The sequence below is a fragment of the Podarcis raffonei genome, chromosome 8 (assembly GCF_027172205.1).
Source record: "Podarcis raffonei isolate rPodRaf1 chromosome 8, rPodRaf1.pri, whole genome shotgun sequence".
NCBI lineage: Eukaryota > Metazoa > Chordata > Lepidosauria > Squamata > Lacertidae > Podarcis > Podarcis raffonei.
The window spans coordinates 48608526-48630514 of record NC_070609.1 but is presented as its reverse complement, the minus strand read 5'-3'; the positions used below and the strand labels follow the sequence as shown (position 1 = coordinate 48630514).

The 21989-nt window shown below is 44.7% G+C and overlaps 1 protein-coding gene across 9 annotated transcripts in view; it reads right to left on the bottom strand.

Annotated features, from left to right (window-relative positions):
- PMFBP1 (polyamine modulated factor 1 binding protein 1) overlaps positions 1 to 21989 on the bottom strand; it is an 85235-nt gene that overhangs the window by 39357 nt on the left and 23889 nt on the right. For all 9 annotated transcript variants that reach the window (XR_008331836.1, XM_053399849.1, XM_053399850.1 and 6 more), the window contains one exon: positions 2706 to 2773. Coding sequence is in view for 8 of the 9 variants with exons in the window: in XM_053399849.1 (XP_053255824.1) it covers positions 2706 to 2773 (68 nt within the window). In the remaining variant the exon portion in view is untranslated. The remainder of the gene's footprint in view (positions 1 to 2705; positions 2774 to 21989) is intronic.

Here is a 21989-nt window from a genome sequence, read left to right as displayed (position 1 = left end):
GGGGATCCCGTGAACCCCTCAGAAAAGCCTTGGACGAAGAGGGGCCTGGAATGTGCCTGCTCCACTCCCTCTTTTGCCTAGTCCAACTCACCCCACCCTGAGAGGACCGCTCTTTGTGTTGTGTGGTGCTGCTGCTGCTGCTGCAGTTAACCTGAGCAACACCCTCCCAGGGTGGGAAGAGCAAACTGGGCCAGGTCTGGCCTGGGAAAGGAAAGAGTTGAGAGGAGGGAGGGAGGGGCTTTCACTGGTGTTAAGAGGGAGTCTCTGCACAGGACAAATTCACAGACAGACACTGGCACTCATAAATTATACAACTCATTTGCATATTCCAGTCATGAAACATTATGCAAATACTTCCTGATTTGCATAATGGATTCCAGTCACCGCTTCAATTGCTTTGTGTTTTTCTTTTTTAAAAAAACAAAACGAAATAAAAGGCAAAGGCTGGTTCCAGCTGGCCACACCGCCTCGTCTGCTTGGCCCTTTGCCTCCAGGGGGTGGGGTGGGGGGAGGCAAAAGCACCCTAAGCCCTGGCATGAGAAATATTGCCCTTAATTGCAACGCACCAACTTGGACCTGGTTGAGATTCTTCACCAGAAGCCACACATCTGAGCCAATTAGGGAGGAAGAAATGAGGAGGCAAGACCAGGGAAAGACGGAGACGTTTTCCGTCATTGCTAGCATGGCTGGAGGTGGGAAATCCTTCCCTTCCTAACTGCTTAATTATATACAACAGAGACTATCTCTGTATTTGGTGATAATAAGCCAAGCTGGGGGTGGGGGACACTTCTTGTCTCCTCAGAGCTCAGAAGAGCTTTCGTTTTTTAGAAGAGGGATGGGAGGAGGGGCTCCTCTGATTATTTATAACGAACTGTAATAGCAACACATTGCGAAGGATGAGATGGGAGGGTGTTGCTCGCCTTCCATCAGCAGCCAACGTTGCTCACTTCTCCTGCAGGGGCTGGCTGCGCTGCGCTGCGCTGCTGTGGGCGCCTCCCTCCTGCCCCCCTGTGAAAGGCAGAAATGTGCCAAGCGGCTGGCGTCGGCACCCTATGGGAAAAGTTGACTGTAATTCTTTTGCTTTTAAAATCAATTAATCCGTGTGTTAATTAACGTCAAGTCGACAGAAGGAGGAGGGGAGAGTGAGAGTGAGAGAGAGAGAGAGAGAGAGGGTGGGTGGGTGGGAGGGAAGAAAGGAAAGAGCTGCCTGCAAGGGCGGATGGCAGACTCGTTGGCACGGTGCCATCCATTCAGTGGCAACGCCACAGTTTCGTGTGATAAGAGCAGCAGCGGGCATATGTTCTGGGGGTCCTGTACGTGGGCCAGACAGTGCGGAGCAGCGAAGGGAGATTAGCCAGAGCCCGGGAGCAGACAACAAGCAGCAGCCGAGGGCACGGGGTGCCAGGAGGAGGAGGGCAAGCTCGCCTCTCCCTTGGACTCCAGAGATCCAGGGGCTCCCCCACAGGCAAGGCGCCAACTGGACCCCTCCGCCATTTCAGCTTCATTCTGCTGCAGTGGAGCCAGCGCAACGGAAGACAAAGGCCGCCATTTCCGCCATGATGCCACTCCCAAGCCCAGGCTGGCATCCTTGATCCTTTAAAAGAAGAAAGGAAAAGAAGGAGGCGCCAAGAGCAAAAACAGCCCCCCATCTGCTTGCCCCTCCTGCGTTGCTGTGCCAGGGGCAACTGGGCATCTGTCGGCGTAACAGAAGGCACGCAAATGGGTTGTTCGCTGCAAGCTGTTGGTTTGTTCGCCAGGCAGGTTCATTTATAGCTAGAACCAGAAAGAGAGAAGACACTCCAGCCCAGTCAACAACCAGCTAACTGGAGACAGCCACCATTGAAGAAGAGATGCCACAGGACGCATCATGAACGCAGGCTCTGGCTGATACCAGCTGCCAGTCAGTGGACCAGAGAGTGATGCCAAATCTGCAGCGAAAGAGAGAGAGGAGATTGGGGGGCGGGGGTGGACGAGGACGAGCTGGAAGGTCTCCCGTAAGACCTTTGAAGGCAGGCAGAAAAGAGCATTATTTGGGTGTTCAGGGCTGGAGAGAGAACATTTCGCAATGCTTCTCTATGGACGCGTGACTGCTGCGTGTGAATGCGCACCTGAAGGCACAGACACTGGCACACACAGAGATAGGTATGTACAAGGCGGGTGTGCCTGTATGCCCACTCGTTTGAGCATGCACTCAGATTTTATCCATGTGTGCATGCTTGCACACACATGTTGATGCCTGTGTATGTGCACGTGTGTAAGTTAGAAAGTACAAGTGTGTGAGAGCGAGTGAGAGAGAGAATGCCCGTGTATACACTTGCCACTTTTAATCCAGGTATACACAGATGTTCCCCCCTCCACCCAGAAAAAACAAACAAACCCACCCACCCTTCTTCAGAAGCAGTAGCAGATTTATTTCCATGCGTTGCTATCACCAGGGAGATGAATGGGGCCGATGGGACGCCCTTTGCAAGATCCACTATGGAGTGTGTGTGTGTGTGTAGGGGGGGGGGAAAGAAAAAGAGGGGGAGAGAGAGAGAGAATATATACCACTAAGATCTGCACCAACTTGAAAGCAGAGCGAGATCTGGAAGGTGCTACTCCTGACGCCCAGGTGGCACACCAGACAGGCCAGGTCCAGAGTCCCACTCTGTGGCGCCGGAGGCTCTCTGGGGCTGCTTTGTAGAAAAACAAAGCTGCTTACTTACACTGTCTGTGCTGTTGTGGATCCTGAAAGGCTTTCAGCTGGCATCGGGCGCTGAGCCAGGGACGGGTGCTGGAGACAAAAGGAAGACACAAAAATAAAGTCATGCCACGGGAATATTAATTGGCTTCTCACTTAACGGGAATTTACAAAATATGCTAAATGGGGGTTTGTTTTCCCTCTTCGTCCGAAAAGAAACCCACTGAAGAGAAAAGCGGAGATTGGCACGCATCTCTTTTGCATGGAAAATACTGGTACAGGATTTACTGCCAAGCGGCAGAGATCAGGATTAACAGCAATGGCATCTTTTGGGCATCTTTTTTTCTTCTAATGAACAAGCTTTTGCGGTTAATGAGGAATAATCATTTTGCTAATGAGCTCTGAAACGTTAAGAAAAAAGAGGGGTGTTCTGTTAATCGCCCGGTGCAGTCGCGTGGCTGGATTACAAACGGAATGCAGGACGAAAAGGGGGGTGGGAGATCCTCCTGGAAAAGAAGCAGCCGAGAGATGGGTGCTGGGTCACCCGCAGTGCCCGCTCAAGCCTCCACACATCCGGCCAGCAGCAGCTTGGGTTTCTCAAACTCCGCAAAGTGGATATTCGGGGAAGATTACCATCACCTGCTCTTAATGTCTCCAGTGTTTAATCATCACACAGTAGAATGGTTTTATGCATATTTCATTTGCATATCATTAAGGCAAACTACAGGGGGATGGTGAGCCAAGAGAGGTGCAATGTTGCGGGCAGGGGTGGGGGTTGGGGGCAACGAGAAGCCTGCCTATCTGCCTGAGATGCCAGGAGCCAGACCTCAGTCCGCCTTCCATTTGGAAACCTTTGAAAGTGGGATATAACCTGGGATACCTCCAATTCCAGCAGCGGAGCCTTCGGAGAGGGGACTGAGGCCAAGCCTGACTTGCGCTGACAGGAGGATCGCTGGCTCCAGGGGAATGCCCTGGCAGGTCTGCCCTTCTTCACAGGCATTTGGGATCAGATTAATTCTGGAGATGATGTCAAGGGGGTGGGGGTGGGGCAAGGATATCCATGCGGGAATTGCAGCCCACCCTCTTATTAGCAAACAGTTGGGTCTCCTCTGTTTTCCTCCTTTGCTTGCTTTTCTTTTGGTGTCCCCACTCAGTCATTTCATCAATTACTTGCCGGCTGAGATCCTTTTGCCCTGGCACTAGCCAGCCAAGGAAGGCACCAGTGGCGGCAGCTGCAGCTGAATACAGGGGATTCTTTGTGGCTCTTAGACATGGCCAACGTCTTAATTGGGGGCTTTTATCACACTCAGACAACAGCAGGATTGTCACTGCTCCCTTTGGCTTTTCATCGGATGCTGGTTGGTTTTGGGGGTGGAGGGGCTTTCCTGCCAGCAGAACAACCATTGTCAGCTTCACAAGCTGCCATACGGTGACATGCTCTTGGCTCAGAAGCAGAACTTGACTGGAGAATTTTAGATAGCAGAATTTACCCCCCTCCTTTCCCAGCTTTCCCTCTTGGGCAACTATGAATATTCGGATGAGTTGAAATGGGAAGGTGCCGTTGATAGTGGAGCTGCTGGTGGCAGTGGTGGCAGCACAGGGAGTTGAAGGCAGCCAGAACTAGGAAGGCGCCGTCTTTTGGGGGGGGGCTTGCTGCATTTCCTCTGCTTGTGCCCATAGCGCTGCGGCACATGCAGATGTCGCTGTTGTTCTTCATAAAAACATAATGATATGCAAAAGCATAACGACCCCATTGGGGCGCAAAGCATCAATGAAATAACAGTGTTAGGACAGAGGGAGGGGGAGGAGTGATGACAGACACCCGACTGAAGGAATGTCCACATAAATTATCTTTATTCAAATGAAACAGAACTGGTGGAGAGGAGGGAAGAGATGGTGAGTCATGAGTCACATGGAGTGCAGGCCAACTTTGAATGTGCCAAGGGGAGGAAGATCCTCTCTGCCACGCCCAGAGAAACAGGCAGGGGAGAGAAGGCAGCTGAGACAGCGCTGCATTTCCAGTCACATGTTTCACTGGGAGGCTCCGGGGGCATTCCTGGGCAAGGGACTTTCAGCGCTGCTCCAGCCTGGACTGGCATTTCCACAGCGGATGCAGAGAAGCCTCACAAGGAGAAGGGAGATGAGGCAGCAGCACTGGTTCCACAGGAGCTGCTGAGGGTGAAACTTGGACCAGGCCAAAGACCAGCAGTGGCTGCTGGAAAGGAGGCAAGCTGGGGCCATGCCTCTGAGGACTCTGAGCCATACCTCTGAGAACTCTGCCCACTCCCATGGCAAGCAGATTCCCCAGAGGTGGACCAAGGAAGCTAGCAAGTGGGGCTGAACTAGAGACCCCCATCATCCTTCCCCACACCTGGATTTGGGGGTCACTGTCCTGCTCAAGGTGAAAAAAGGAGGCCCACACAGAGCAGGAAGTGACTTATATAGTGCCCCTGGAAAGGAAAGGAAACCAAAGGGAGTAAAATGGGGTTAGGGTCAAGTCCCTTCAGAGGGCCCACCTGTTGTTTTTAAGTTGCAAAGAAATTGCAAAGCAGGGATGGCACCACCAAGTCCAAAGGGATGGAAGCAGCACCATGGAGTCCAAAGCAGGGTTGCCACACAGCTTATTTTGGAACAGACAGAATATTAGAACTACGCCAGGGGTGAGGAACCTCCAGGCCCTCCAGATGCTGCTGAACTACAATTTTTTTAAAAAGATATTTATTAAGATTTTCAATTTTTTATACAAACAAAAAACAAGCAAAAAAAAATTTAAAAAGACATATAGTTCATAATACAATCTTTTCAGTAACATATTTCTCTGACCTCCTCATACCTCCCCTTCTTGTATTCCCTTTTAAATTCTTTGTTCAGCAAATCCTTAACTTAAAGCATTACAGCTTATAATATCACCTTATTTTCTATCCAAACCCTTTTTTTCATCCATGTTCCTTTATATCATTACAGCTAGAAACCACTCAATTTCAATCCAACATCATTCAGCATTCCTTAATTTTACAATATTTCTGTAAATAATCCTTAAATTTTTTCCAATCTTCTTCTGCCGACTCTTCTCCCTGGTCACGGATTCTGCTCGTCATTTCTGCCAATCCCATACAGTCAATCAGTTTCATCTGCCATTCTTCCAGAGTGGGTAGATCTTGCGTCTTCCAATACTTTGCGATGAGTATTCTTGCTGCTGTTGTAGCATACATAAAAAAAGTTCTGTCCTTCTTTGGCACCACTTGGCCGGCCATGCCCAAGAGAAAGGCCTCTGGTTTCTTCTGAAAGGTATATTTAAATACCTTTTTCAATTCATTATATATCATTTCCCAGAAAGCCTTAATCCTAGGGCACGTCCACCAAAGGTGAAAGAATGTACCTTCATTTTCCTTACATTTCCAACATTTGTTATCGGGCAAATGATAGATTTTTGCAAGCTTGACTGGGGTCATGTACCACCTATATATCATTTTCATAATATTCTCTCTTAAGGCATTACATGCCGTAAATTTAATCCCGGTGGTCCACAACTGTTCCCAGTCAGCAAACATAATATTGTGTCCAACGTCTTGTGCCCACTTAATCATTACAGATTTAACCGTCTCATCCTGGGTATTCCATTTCAGCAGCAAGTTATACATTTTTGACAAAGTCTTAGTTTTGGATTCTAACAATTCTGTTTCCAATTTAGATTTTTTCCACCTGGAAACCAACTTTCTTGTCCGAATTGTAAACCTCCATTATCTGGTAATAATGAAGCCAATCTCGCACTTTATCTTTCAATTTCTCAAAACTCTGCAATTTCAGTCTGTCCCCTTCTTGTTCCAAAATTTCCCAGTATTTTGGCCATTTGGCCTCCATGTTAAGTTTTTTCTGAGCCTTAGCCTCCATTGGTGACAACCGCCTTGGAGTTTTATTTTCCAATAGATCCTTATATCTAATCCAAACATTAAACAGTGCTCTCCTGACAATATGATTTTTGAAAGCTTTGTGTGCTTTAACCTTGTCGTACCACAAATATGCATGCCACCCAAATACATTGTTGAAACCTTCAAGATCCAAAATGTCTGTATTCTCAAGAAGCAGCCAGTCTTTCAACCAGCAGAATGCTGCTGACTCATAATAAAGTTTAAAGTCTGGCAGGGCAAATTCACCCCTTTCCTTTACATCAGTTAATATCTTAAATTTAATTCTAGGCTTCTTGCCCTGCCAGACAAATTTAGAGATGTCTTTCTGCCACTTCTTGAAACAATCCATTTTGTCCAAAATTTGCAATGTTTGAAACAAAAACAACATTCTAGGCAATACATTCATCTTTATAGCTGCAATTCGACCCAACAAGGAAAGCTTCAAATTTGACCAAATCTCTAAATCTTTTTTCACTTCAGCCCAACATTTTTCATAATTATCTTTAAACAAATTCCCATTTTTAGCTGTCATATTAATCCCCAGGTATTTCACTTTCTTAACCACAGTCAGTCCTGTTTCATTCTGAAATTTCTCTCTTTCAATCGGTGTTAAGTTTTTCTCAAGAACCTTAGTTTTTAACTTATTCAATTTAAACCCTGCAACCTGACCAAATTCTTGAATTAATTCTAAAACTCTTTTAGTACTAGATTCTGGCTCCTGTAGTGTCAAAACTAGGTCATCTGCAAATGCTCTCAATTTGAACTGTTTAGCTCCGACCTGTATGCCTTTAACCATCCGGTCCCTTCTAATCATATTCAGCAAAACCTCCAGGACCGATATAAAGAGCAGAGGGGAAATTGGGCATCCCTGTCGTGTCCCTTTTTCTATCTTAAATTGTTCCGTAACCACATTATTTACAATTAATTTGGCCGTTTGTTCTGAATATATTGCACCTATACCATTCTCAAAACCATGGCCTACCCCCATACCCTGCAGGTTCTTTTTCATAAAACTCCAAGAAATATTGTCAAAGGCTTTCTCCGCGTCCACAAATATCAAAACTGCCTTAGTATTTATGTTCACTTCTAGCTTTTCCAAAATGTCAATTATATTCCTCAAGTTATCAGAAAGATGTCTTCCCGGAAGAAAGCCCGCTTGGTCCTTATGAATCTCCTCAATCAGTACTTTTTTCAGTCTCTTAGCCAAAATGTCAGCAAAGATTTTGTAATCCACATTTAATAAGGATATGGGACGGTAGTTCCTAAGTTGAGTCTTTTCAGTCTCTGTTTTTGGTATTAGTGTAATATAGGCCTCTTTCCACGATTCTGGTGCCCTTTTCCCCTCCAAGATTTCATTGCAGACTTCCTTCAATGGTTGCAATAGCCACTCTTTCAAGGATCTGTAATAGCTGGAAGTCAACCCATCCGGTCCTGGAGACTTGCCTACTTGCATATTTTGAATGGCACCTTCTATCTCCTGGTCAGATATTTTACAGTTCAACATAAGTTTGCTTTCTTGTGAAATTTTTTGTAATCCATTTATCTTCAAAAATCGGTCTATGTCCATTTCGTTCTGTGGCCCTTGTGCATATAATTGTTTAAAATATTTCTGGAAGCAGTTTCTAATCTCAATTGGGTTATGTATATCTTTTCCTTCTACTTCCAAATTTGTAATAGTATTTAATTTTTGTCTTTTTTCAGTTGCCAAGCTAGTAGTTTCCCACATTTGTTCGCTGATTCAAATGTCTTCTGTCTCATTTGTTTAATTTTCCATTCTATTTCCTGATTCATCAATTCCATGTATTGTACCTGAAATAACTTTATTTCTTTCAAGATCTCCTGTGACTTTGGCTTTACTCTCAGTTTTTTCTCTCCTTCTTTTATTTTCTCCAGAATTTTATCCTTTTTCTCATTTCGGCTTCTCTTCTTTATTGCATTCTGTTGAATCAGGAACCCTCTCATCACGGCTTTACTGGCATCCCAGATTACTCTTTTTTTCAACATTAGTAGTCATATTTATTTCAAAATAATCTCTCAAGGTTTTTTGGGCCTTTTTATATACTTCTTCATCTCTAAATAAAGTGTCATTCATCCTCCATCTAAAAGAGCCGGGTGTCATTTGCTTCATCTCCATCTTTACTGCATTATGGTCTGAGCAAGTTTTAGGGCAGATTTCCACTTTTTTAATCTTTGGTGCCATTCCTCTAGTAATCCAAATTTGGTCAATTCTAGTCCAGGTCATTTTAGCTTCAGAGAATAAAGTTCCCTCTCTCCCTAGGGGGTTCTTAGTTCTCCAAATGTCAATCAGGTCCATATTGTCAGTCAATTCAAAAAAAGTCTTTGGTAATCTACCATCCTTGGTGATTACCTGTCTTTGTGCCTTGTCCATATTTGTGGAAACAACTCCATTCATATCTCCCATTAAGATTATATTATAGTCCATATAGTCCAGAAGAACTTCATGCAACTTCTTAAAAAATTCAGATTTCCCCTCGTTCGGTGCATACACCCCTACAATCAGAAATTTCTCTCCTTGAAGTTGAATTTCAATAGCCAAATATCTTCCTTGTTCATCCTTAAAGATTTGTTTCGGTGAAAGTTTCTCCTTTGCATATATCACAACTCCTCTTTTTTTGACCTTATCAGATGAAATAAATTCTTGTCCCAATCTCTTGTTAATAAGTATCTTCCTGTGTAGCCTCATTACATGTGTTTCCTGTAGGCAGATCAAATCAAATTGTTCTTTTCTTAATATGTGAAAAACACTTTTTCTCTTTCAAGGGGAATTAAGTCCATTACAATTCCAACTTAGAAGTTGCAGAGCCATAGTGAGTTACTTGCTCCTCCCACCAACTGCACCAAGTTGTTGTTCTTCTTCTGTCGGTGGTGTATCTTTCCCAGGTTCAGGAAGTCCAAATGATAAGTTTGCTATGTCCCCAATTCCTTTTTCTGATGCAGTTGGCTCCTCTCCAGCTTCCACCCCCTTCTGTAGATCCTCCTCGAGGTCGTTCAAAAATTTGTCTTTATCATCCACTGTCCTTATTCTTATTTTCCTTCCTTTAAATTTAAAAGATAGGCCTTGGGGGAATTCCCATCTAAAGAGAATTCTATTTCTTTTCAATAGGCCCACAAGATCTCTGTAATGGGCCCTAACATCCAGTATAAGTTTAGGTATGTCCCTGAAAATCTCCACAAAAGAATCTTCAATTTCCAGGGTTCTTTGATACTATAGATTCAAAATTTTATCTCTTTCTTCTTTTGTTCTTAAAGTAATCAGACAGTCCCTTGCTCTGTTCTTTCTTTGTCTTCTGCCAATCCTAAATGCACTCACTATCTTGAATTCTTCCTTCCCCAGGTCTTTTTGCCAGAAGTCTGTAAATTCCTTTGTAAGGTAATCCACCAAATTGTCCTTCTCCTTTTCCGGTACTGCCCTGAGTCTTAAATTCCTCTCTTTCCCTTGCAATTCGATCATAGACAATGTCAAATCATGGTCCTCAAGTTTCTTGTATACCGGTAGTATCTTCTCCTGGGCAGCAGTTGCAATCTCCTTCGCTTCCTCAGCTAACTTCCGAGTCGAGGCCGATTCCTCCAATAATTTATCAATAGACTGTGTATTAGAATTCACCTTCTTTCCCAGTTCAATTATACTTGTAGTGTTCAAATCAATTTTTGCTGAAGCCTCAGCTACTTGTTTATTTGTCTCTGCAACCTGTTTAGCTAGATTTTCCAGAGATGCATTAATTTTACTAAGTGCCTGAGCCAATAGATCTTGTGATGACATAGCCTTTGGCTTTAGTTGTGAAGCCGCAGCTCCTATTGAACTTACTGCTCCGGATGTTGAGGCCCTTCTCTGCTGAGCGATATCTGTTTTGTATTGTCTACCAGACCTGAGAGTCTTTTCCTGCGTCTGTTCTATCTTGCCCTTCTCATCTGCCATAGCACTTCCATAAACAGTCCAAGGTCAGTCTCACGCCTAGTCACTTTGTTTTGGAAAGGAATTTACCAGGCTCAGTTGTTTAGTAGCTTGGTACTTGCTACAACATAATCTCCTCTAGGGGGACACACTTCCAATTTCAATTGCAACAAATAAAGTCCTAGTAGATCCCCTTTATTCTCTAGATATACACAGTTTCAATCAAAAGTTACTTTTAAGTCCAAATCCGTTCTGAAAGCAATTGTATCCTTTCACAGAGTATCAATATTCTTTACCCTTAACACTTTGACAGCTGTCAAACACAGTCCGTTCCCAGATTTTAGAGGCAGCAGATAAAACTTTACTTCTCACCGTCCTTGCAGGAAATTAATGCTCAAAACTCTCCCCTCCACCCCTGCTAAGAGGAGCGGGTTACTTCTTTTTTGGTGGTGGATTTAAGATCTTTTAAGAAAAACATCTTTCAAAGTTACTGCTTTACAATCTCTTTGCTTTGTTCTATCTACAAGCCTGGAGAAGCAGACTTCCTGTTTATACTTCTCCCGTTTCGGTACCAAATTTAAATCGGTTTTTTTTTTTAAGTTTTAGCTTCTTGCTCCTACTCATGGGTAGTTGCTTTCAGTCCCAATTGTCCAGAAAGGAATCGGCGCTCTCCGACAATGGCTTGCGGCTTCACCCCGCGAAGAGGGTAGACGACTCTCAGCTCCGCGCCTCTCACCCCCGCTCCGTTCAGAAGCCTTTAAAAAGGCTCCTTTGCAGTCGGGGGGGGCGCAAATGGAGCCCGCCGAGTCTCCAAGCTCACAGGCTTCACCGCCTGTGATTTCTTCGGGTCTCCGCTTCGCCGCAGCGGCCAGACCCAAGCTTCGCGGAGCCGGTTCCCTCCGGAGCTCAGAGGGAACCCGCCATTAGTCGCTGGCGCCGACCGGAAGTTGAACTACAATTTGTAATAGCCACAGCAAGCATGGCCAATGGCTAAGGGTGATGGGACTTGTAGTTCAGCAACAGCTAAAGGGCCAAAGCTTCTCCACCCACCCATTATCTAGCCACACAAACACCAGAAATATCTGAGATTACAAGGGATTCCTTTTTTATTTTTAAAATAAGTTTAAAAAAACCCACATTAAACCAAAAAGAAGCCTACTGAAAAGGAATCCAGAGTGAAGGAGCCAGTCCACATGATGCAGTGGTTCTAGGTAACACTGGTCTTGGGTTCAAACCCCTCAGGGGTCTTGGTCCCTGTTCCATTTGTTTGGGCTGTTGGGAGGACAAAATAAGACAATCTCCATAGATTCTAAACCTATACTGATTGGAATGGTGGAGAGACAACAGCTGTCCTAAATGCTATGCCAGTCAGTCAGTTTCACTGCATGGCCCCCAGTTGTAATATTATGAGGGTGTGCTTTCTCTACACCATGAATAAACCTGTTATGTACTTTTACCATCTAATGCATATGATGCAAAATCTGCAAAACCACACATTCTCCACTATCAGCTGCATATTGCAGGAGTCAGTAATATGTATCCCAAAGTTGGCAAATGACCCAAGATATCTTCTCTTACATAGTCTTCTCTAGGGTAACCCCTTCTCTAGGGTTACTGAGGCCACTTGCACAGACAATTGCATCTTTATAGGAATATTTTGGAATATTCCCCAAACCTCTCTTTGCTGAGCTAGACAGAGCCCAACCCTACCAGCCTTATGCTCTCAAGCTGGGACAACTCTAAAGGGATCACTCACCATCACTACCAACCACTAAGTAGGGAGAGGTAGATATGCCACACCTTTCCTCGGGAAGGTCATTTTTTATATTAGCTTTAAATATGAAGTAGTTGGGGGTTCTCTTTTTTATTTCGCTTTTAAACGAGAGAAACCTATGGCCACCTTGTATTTTAAAATAAGATGGTAGTTCACCCATGCTCCTTAAATTTAATCCAGCCTTTAGGGGCATTTCCCCCCTCCCCAGGTTACAAAAACCAGAGGACAATCTGACACTATTATCATAGGTATCACATATGGCATCATGGACACCCCCTTGAAATATAAATACAACCGCTCACCAAAAGTTATCCACATGAAGACATAGGATGAATGGAAGACACTGCATTTCAGACCAGTTCTGCAAATGTGGATGTCTCCAAATTGTAACACCGAGGAATGAGAGAGCCATTGTGTGGTGTGTGTACATGTACACTGCACTTTTCTGTTAAGCTGGCAGAGGGGAAGCCGTTTCAAACTGTATTTTGCTCTGCTTTTCCTTTAAGTGGGTGTGCAGCAGTCTCCTTTAAGTGGGTGCCACTCCCCTGCCTGCATAACAGAAAAGTGCAACCAAGCCCAGCACTAAGCAGGACGATTGCTCTCCCTTTTGCAATGGATGATGTAAAAGGAGAATGATCCTGTCTTCGCACTAGGTTCTCCTTTGTGCAATGCTTCAAAGGTTCCTCTTCCCCACCACCCGTAAGAATTTAATAAGACACAAAAACAAAGGAAGAGAAAAAGAAGAATGCAAAGTCCTCTCTCACTGGGAGATCTTAAATTGTCCCAAACAGAAAAAGGTGAACCCTCCCAGCTCTTCCCGGGAGCTTCCCTTTCTTCACCCAGCCTCCCACCCTAGGAGATCTTCCCTTCCCTGCCTCTCACACAGGGTCCTTCAACAACCATCCATCACCTTCATCTGTATGCAAAGCCCTCATTAACCCTGAGTAGATGATAAAAAAAACACAAAGAAACAAAGCAAAGCAGAAGCCAAAGCAAAGCAAGAAACAAAAAATAACAAAGAGGTAAAAATACTAAAGGAGTAAAAAATAACAACAACAAAAGGTAAAGGTAAAGGACCTCTGACAGTTAAGTCCAGTCGTGAACGACTCTGGGGTTGCGGTGCTCATCTCGCTTTAGTGGCCAAGGGAGCTGGTGTTTGTCCGCAATTTTTCCGGGTCATGTGGCTAGCATGACTAAGCCACTTCAGGCGAAACCAGAGCAGCACACGGAAATGCTGTTTACCTTCCTGCCAGAGTGGCACCTATTTATCTACTTGCACTTTGACGTGCTTTCGAACTGCCGACCTTCCGATCGGCAAGCCCTAGGCTCAGTGGTTTAGACCACAGCGCCACCCGCGTCCCAAAAAAATAACAATAAAAGAATATAAAAAAAGAAATAAGTAAAAAAGGACTTCCAGCTATGCACCTGTCAGCTGTATATACAAGAGTTCTTCAAAATTTTCAAATGTTCACTCCAGGGTAGTATCCAGCTGTTTCCCCAGTCTGCACGCACATGAAAGCTCATACCAATAACAAACTTAGTTGGTCTCTAAGGTGCTACTATAGGGACGCGGGTGGTGCTGTGGGTAAAACCTCAGCGCCTAGGACTTGCCGATCGTCAGGTCGGCGGTTCGAATCCCCGCGGCGGGGTGCGCTCCCGTCGTTCGGTCCCAGCGCCTGCCAACCTAGCAGTTCGAAAGCACCCCCGGGTACAAGTAGATAAATAGGGACCGCTTACTAGCGGGAAGGTAAACGGCGTTTCCGTGTGCTGCGCTGGCTCGCCAGATGCAGCTTGTCACGCTGGCCACGTGACCCGGAAGTGTCTCCGGACAGCGCTGGCCCCCGGCCTCTTAAGTGAGATGGGCGCACAACCCCAGAGTCGGACACGACTGGCCTGTACGGGCAGGGGTACCTTTACCTTAAGGTGCTACTGGAAGGAATTTTTAAATTTTGTTTCGACCACGGCAGCCCAACACGGCTACCTACCTGTAACTCCATTTGCTAGGCAATGCTTTTCCAGTCTTCAAGTCTAGGCATTTCAAGTTCATTCATTTTTAATTCCAAAAAGTCCAAAAGAGGTTCTTCGATTATTACTATTGATAAAAGTCAATAATAGTCGTTTTCCAGACTAACATAACAATTTTACCTCCAGTACTGAGAAACAGTAAATCCTTGGTCTTTATTCCTTCAAGAGTCTCTTTCCTGTGGTCATATATTGAAAAAATGATCCATAGTTATTTACTTGTGTATAATCATTATTTCACACCCAGATCCTTATCTTCCTATTTTCTGTTGGCCATCATTTTCCATCCTAACCTTTATTTTTTAAAAAAACATAGTTTCCATTTCCTCTTCTTCCATTATTTTTCCAAGAATGTTGCGAGAGGCTTAATAATTTTTTCCTCTAGATTTAGTTCAAATTTTATAGTCATTTCTTTCCTAACTCTATTTCTGCCAGCTCAGAATACTTCTTAGTTGCTCCATCCGTGGTTCCCTTCCTCATCTCCAAAATTTAGCTCCGTCAGGCATGTGGAGGTCCTCTCAATTTCATCATCCATAGCCTCAAGCTTAACTATTACATTCTACTGCTCAGGCAAACCTCCACCAGTATTCTTTCTCAAAGGATGCATATTTTCTCCAGCCTCAACTTTGTCCAATCCTTTTCCACTTACCATTTTCTGCATCTCCACTCTTAGTTCTTTTCAGTGCTCCTTCAATAATTGTTGCATGACACCAATAGTCAGTGGGGTGCTTTTCAGTATTTTTCCTATACTGAGTGCTTTCCCCGAAATCCATAGTCCTTGCTTATCAGGAAATGATATTCTTAATATTCCATTCTCAGAACAAGCTGTCACATAGTTTCACATTACAAGCAGCTCATTCACCAGTCAAGCTGAGGATTAAGAATAGAATAAAATAAGATGAATTTTGTTGAGTTGGGGAATCTCTTAGATGTTTAACAACTTTCTTTGGGACGTATGATTAGACTTGCAGGGGTCAGCAAACTTTTTCACCAGGGGGCCAGTCTACTGTTCATTATTTTGAAAAAAATAATGAACATATTCCAATGCCCCACAAATAACCCAGAGATGCATTTTAAATAAAAGCACACATTCTACTCATGTAAAACACCAGGCAGGCCCCACAAAGAACCAAGAGGTGCATTTTAAATAAAAGGACACATTCTACTCATGTAAAAACATGCTGATTCCCAGACTGTCTGTAGGCCGGATTTTGAAGGTGATTGGGCCGGATCCGGCCCCTGGGCCTTAGTTTGCCTACCCATGGATTAGAGCATGCTTTTTTGTTTTGTTCTGAGCCCTTTAATGGCATCTCATCTTAAACCAGCTATCGGATCAGAGAGAATCTCTATAGTAATTTATAGGAGTTTCAGAAATGATTGAAGAAAGGGAGGTTGAGCTGATCTTTGCCCTAAGGACTGACACCTAGGGCTATTAAGTGGTGTTTGGGCAAGATTGCAGTTCTGCTGCTGCCTGGTCATTCACCTTGAAGATTTCTCAGTCTCACGATGGGAGAACAGTCCTTCCAGAACACTGGAAGTTAAACCCTGTTATCTCTGTTCCTCAGAGATAATACAATAGGCAATAGCTATCATTAAACACCACCTAATTATCTCTGATAATTAACCAGGTAACCAGGAACCTTGTCAGGAAATGTTTAAACAGCCATGATTTCTCATGGGAAGTCCAGTGCTTCAAAGGCTCCTGATAACCAGGTAGTTGTCAGGTGTCTGGAGAGCTGCAAAAAGCAGGTTTAGGGCAAACTCTTCCCTGTCAGCCAAGCCCCACCTTAGCTTTACGACATCAGGTTTAGAGCTGGTGGGCATGACTTTCCCAAAACAGTCTGGTGGGCCAAATGGGTAAGCCTGGCAGACCATGCCTGTCAAGCAAGATGGAGATTATCCCCCGCCTGGACTAGGTGCTGGAATACTCTAGCATTTGATATAATAGACTGACCCAGCAAGCTGCCATGGAAGGTGAGCTGCATGGAAGTGTGACCCTGGGCAATTTGAAACCTTCCATATGCCCACAACTTAAACATGTGAAAGTTTTACTCTGTTTTAAAGTCTTACAGGCCTTTTAAAAGTGTATTTCTATATTTGATGTATGTTGCACATCGTCCTGAAATTTGACATCATGAAGGGTGCGATAAAATAAACCTTAAATAAAAAAATAAATCTCTGCTATATGAAACTGGTGACTGGAAAGGCATGATTTTCACAGCAACACATTCCAGCCCTACTAACCCTAAACCGTGGGTAGGCAAACTAAGGCCCAGGGGCCGGATCTGGCTCAATCACCTTCAAAATCCGACCCGCAGACGGTCTGGGAATCAGCGTGTTTTTACATGAGTAGAATGTGTCCTTTTATTTGAATGCATCTCTGGGTTCTTTGTGGGGCATAGGAATTCATTCATTCCCACCCAAAAATATAGTCTGGCCCCCCACAAGGCCTAAGGGACAGTGGACCGGCCCCCTGCTGAAAAAATTTACTGACCCCTGCCCTAAACTAAAAAGATGCAATCTCTTTGGCCTTTCTTCCCAAGACAGGGGCTCTGACCACTCCCACATATTTCCTGGTTGCCTTTTTCAGTTCTACAGCATCTTAATTCAGATGGGATGAGAGGTGGCACCATCTTCAGTTTGGATTACTATAACATGCTCTACATGGAGCTCCCTTTGAAAAGTGCTTGGAAACTTCAACTGGCCCAAAGAGCTGCAGCCGGATGGTTGACCAAGGTTGATTATAGGGAGCATAAAACTCCATTTTTACAACAGCTCCACTGGCTATCCATCTGTTTCTGGGCGCAATTCAAATGGCTGGTTATGACCTATAAAGCCCTCCATGGCTTATGCCCAGGCTATTTGAAGGACTGTATTCTTTCCTGTGAACCTGACCAGGCTCTGAGAGTTTTGAGGAAAGTTCTTTTCTCAGTCCCACCACCCTCACAGGCATGCTTCATGGGGATGTTGGAGAGGGCCTTCTTGGCGGCTGCTCCCAGACTTTGGAAACCCCTTCCTAGAGAAGCTAGACTGGCTCCCTTTTCTTGTCCTTCTGCTGGCAGGTGAAGACTGTTGCATTCAGACAGGCCTTTGGAAACTGCTTTTTTTTAAAGAAAAGAAAGGGTGGGTTTTAATAGTGCTGTGCTGTTTTTCTTATTTGTATTTTAATAGATTTGTTTTTATATTAGGTTAACCCTACTAGAGTTTAACTAATTTTTAACAATTATCTTTTACATGTTTTCAGCTTTTTGTATTTTATTTGTGTTCTTTTAATTTGTGTAATCTGTCTTGAGTCCCAGTTTGGGGGAAATGTGGGTTATAAATAAATGTAATAGTAACAACAACAACAACAACAACAACAACAACAACAACAACAACAACAACAAGTTTGTAGCCAGGCACCACAACCCTTGCAGAAAACAGCATCTCTTCATGCTTCCAGAAAAGCATTGCCAACGTGGAGGAAAGTTTCCATTTATTCCACATATATACCCCTCTTCTTAAAAATCACAAAGCAGTTTACAAGCAATAGTACAAAATACCTCACCTGCAACAGCTAATCAAAAACAGTACTGTACAACCAGCTCATCAGCTCTAAATATCAGCATCAGTATGTTATTATTATATTAATAATAGACTACTCTGTAAAAAAGCCGCCTTGAAAGCCTCATCAAAAAGCTCTGAAGGCTGGGATGAAAAGGTGTGTCTTAAGTACTGGCAAAACTGGCCCCAGGCCTGGCTTCAGCATCCACTGTGTAGCTTCTTTCATGGGCAGTAGGGCTTTGTCTGCAATCTTGCCTCCCCACCCAGTGGAGGTCTCAGGTTAAAAGCAGGCTTCAGGGATCCTCCAGATTTCCCTACATATCACCCAATACATCAGGTATGAGTACCTCCTCTTCATAGAGAAAACTTATGTAAACACATCAAAAGCTTTTGAGGTGTCCATAGACACAAAAAGGAAACCCTTTAAAATAAGGCAGGGTCAAACAGAAAGTTTAGGTTAGTAAGAGGTTTTATAGATAAAGTGCGTATATAACAAAAAGCTCTAGAACAGATGACAGTGTCAAAAGACAGCAATAAAGGCAATCAGGATTAACTGTGGTGGGGGTGGGGGGCAGCTTTGTTTTTCCCAAACTGGAGGGTCTGCTGCCCATTCTGCTTGTTTCTCAGCCAAAGATTTAGATTGCTGACCCTGGAGCTGCCAGTACTGGCTAAAGATGCTTTAGCATCTCTGTACTTTTCTGCATCTCAATTCACTCTGACCTCACTATTTACAATCCTGCCCCCGGAAACCACATGTACATACCCTTGCAACTGAGGATAGTCCAAAAGAGCTTGCACCTTTAAAAGAATGTTAGTCTTTCAGGTGTCACAAGTGAGGCCAGGGCCCCCAAACTTGGCTGTCTAGATGTTAGTACACTGAGCAGCGACAGCAGCACCAAGGAAATGGTTGTAACAAAGGCCTTGGATAGGGCCTCCTTCACGCATAGCTTACAGTGTAGAAAGAACAGGGAGGTGGGGGATTTACAGAAAGCCCAGCAGCAGCAGCAGCTGCTGACAGAAGCTGTATAGAGGCCAATCTGGGGCAAGAGCAAATGGCCCTCCACACACCCCTCCCTAAGTAGAAGCATGCTCAGAAGTGAGCCCAGCACCACCTTCTGAAGGCCAACAGACTCCAGACTCCAAGAGCAAAGCTGCAGATGGCTAAGAGGCATTGTGGCTCTTGCCGAGAGAGAGCAGAACACTGTTTTGCAAACAGATGCACCATGGAAGAGAGGAACGACACACACCTGTCATTTGGTGTTACACATAAGCAGTTTATTAAAGAATTAAATATTTATAGACTATAAAGCAAGCAGGGCGATGGGTTGAAAACAGCGTGCTGAGAGGGGCATTATAAAACAATGAGGCTGTCAGTGATTGATCAAGTATGGAGAACACAAGCGTGTGAGAGAAGCACTGCGCCAGCAGCAGCAGAGGCCCCCGAGTTGCAGGAGCCTATCTGGGTTACTGCAGGAAGCCTCCCTTGACTGCTGCTAATGGAGTCGAAAAGGGCTAGAGAAGAGTCACGGTTGTTGAGCGCTGGGCTTGCTGCACAGCCCAAAAGACTTCCTCTCCAAATGGGAGCTCCCATGTCCCCACCTTGTGATGCATCTCTCTCTCTCTCTCTCTCTCTCTCTCTCTCTCTCTCTCTCTCACACACACACACACACACACAATGCCAAACAGGAGCAACAGAATACAAGTATTTTAGTCTAATAATGAATGACCTGAAGAAAGGAAACCACAGTCTGGCTATAACAGTAGGCCTGGGGTATCTAGAAAATAAAACTGCATTGTATAACAGAAGCCAATGTGAGTTTTATAGAGTAATAGCCATGCAAGCCCATCCTTATCTCCATTTCTCATGGAATTACTAGACAGGCAGACCATGTGACCACTGTGGACAAAGCATATCTTAATTTCAGCAAAGCGCTTGACAATGTTCCCCCATGATATCCTTGTGGGCAAGGTGGCAAAATGTGGTCTTCACCTGCTCCTTATGGGAGGAGGACAGCAATCCAGTTGCTTTACGACAGACATGTCAAATAGCAACTGGCCTGGGTCTCAGGGGACCAGGCAAGGAAGCAGGCTTCAAGGAACTGGAAATGTAGCAGTAATGCCCTTTAGAGCCATGTCCTGGCTAGGCCATGACATAAGCAGCTTGAAAGGGCATCTAAGAGCAGCCCTGAAGCTGGATCAGGCCAAAGGGGGACCGTCTAGTCTGGCATTCTTCTCCCTGGGAAACTTACAAGCCCAAGAGTACCTTCCTCACTTGACCTCCCCAGCAACTGGTGTTCAGAGGCAGGCTGCCTCCCTGGAAGTGGCAAGCAGCCACCATGACAAGTAACCATGAGAGCCTTACCCTCAAGGCATGTATCTAATTCCCCTTCAAAGCAATCCAAGTTTGCAGCCATTAAGGCATACTGAGGAACTGAATTCCATAGTTTAACTATGTGCTGAGTAAACCTCCCTTTCATCTGTCCTGAAGCACCCACAATTTAATCAGTTCTTCCGTGCAAGACTATCTCAAAGCTGCAGGAAAGCACTGGGTCTTGGCTTTCTGTCCGCAAAAGTATCTCAAATCCATTCGCAAATGATGCGGGACATGCTTCAGTTGTAGACCAACAGCCAGCCCACAGTGGCCCCTTCCTCTCCACAGCTAGACTTGAGGCACCTCCTGGCAGAGGCAGCACCACTATATTCTTGAAGACACAAGTGAAGCTACAGCTGCAAGAATCTTCTTGCTTTTCTCAACCCAGGGTTCAATATTCTCCCCAGCAGACGTAAACATGAGATTTCCCCATGTTGCAATGCCTTGGAAGTGCCCAGCCTTTTTAAAGGAGGGCCCCTTGTCCGTTTTGTGGGCAATTGGCTGGGTTTCTCAGATAATGCCCCTCCCTCTCCACCACGTTTATGAGATCTGCCTACAAGCCCCTGGCGAAGATGCCTCCAGCAGCCACCTCCATTTCACAAGACGAGAAGCATTCTTCAGATTCAAATGCTGTGAGGTCAGCAGAGCTGTCGAGATGTTGCTCTTCCCCCTTTAAAAGCGATGAGCTATTTACTCCCTAACAATTCTGCTTCAGACCTGGTTTAGCATTTTTATTGGAATGTGAAAGCTCTTAAAAGAACAGAGAAAAAAATCTAATCAGGCAGAAGAGATAGAAAACTTGCTGAATTTTTGCTCTCCCCCCCATGCCCCCCTCAACCCTATCAAAAGCCCATCTTCCATTCATTGCTTCCCGATGTCATTATGACAAGCGGCTACAAATCAATAGCAGGAGGAAAGGCCGGGCCAGCCAGCATCAGCCAGTGATAAAGACTCCCTCTCAGCCCCGCTTTGCTAATAGCACATAATAGCAGCCATTGGTGCCCCGCATTAAATCATACATTTCACTCGGCGTTTATTATGGGATTTTTAAAACTCCTCACTAAATTGGATTTTCTCGATGGTCTCTAATTTCGACATTTATCATTTAAAATTAAACTCCTCTGTGGAGATGAAGAATGAAAAGGGGGGCAGAGAGAGAAAGGGGAAGGAAAAAGTTTTGTATTTTTCTTCTCTTTAAAATGAAAACCCATAAATAATATTCAAATTCCACTACCACAAGCCCTAAAATTTTTATGTATCTAAAATGTTAGAAGTTTGGCCGGAATTGCTTTGGGAGATTTGCTCTGAAGCTGTTAAAAAGGAAGGATTATTATTATTATTTTAAAAAACACCATCCAGGCTTTTCAGTATTCTGATTTGGATCCAGCTCTATGCAGAGGGCTCAGGGGCAGTTTCGCTTCCACCTGGTGACCCTGTTACAGAGTACAGGCTCCCATTAGCACACAGCACAGAATTCAACAGGCATTAAGCAGAGGGGTCTGTGCTGGTGGACTGTGTGGTAGGAGGGGTGGGTGGGGGCGGCCTCCATTTCTGAAGCTCCAGTTCTGTACCCAGCATAGCAGGAAAGAGAAAGGCACAGTGGTGCCCACAAGCAGGGTGCAGGGAGAGAAGAAAACACATACAGTGGAGGCGGCAGATGCAAGTGTTGGAGGCAATGCCTACTACATAAAATAAGTGGTGAGATGGAAGCAGCACTGTGTGACATCCTGCCCACCAGGTGACTATGAAGAAAGAGCAGTTAGAATAAAAGAAGTGGT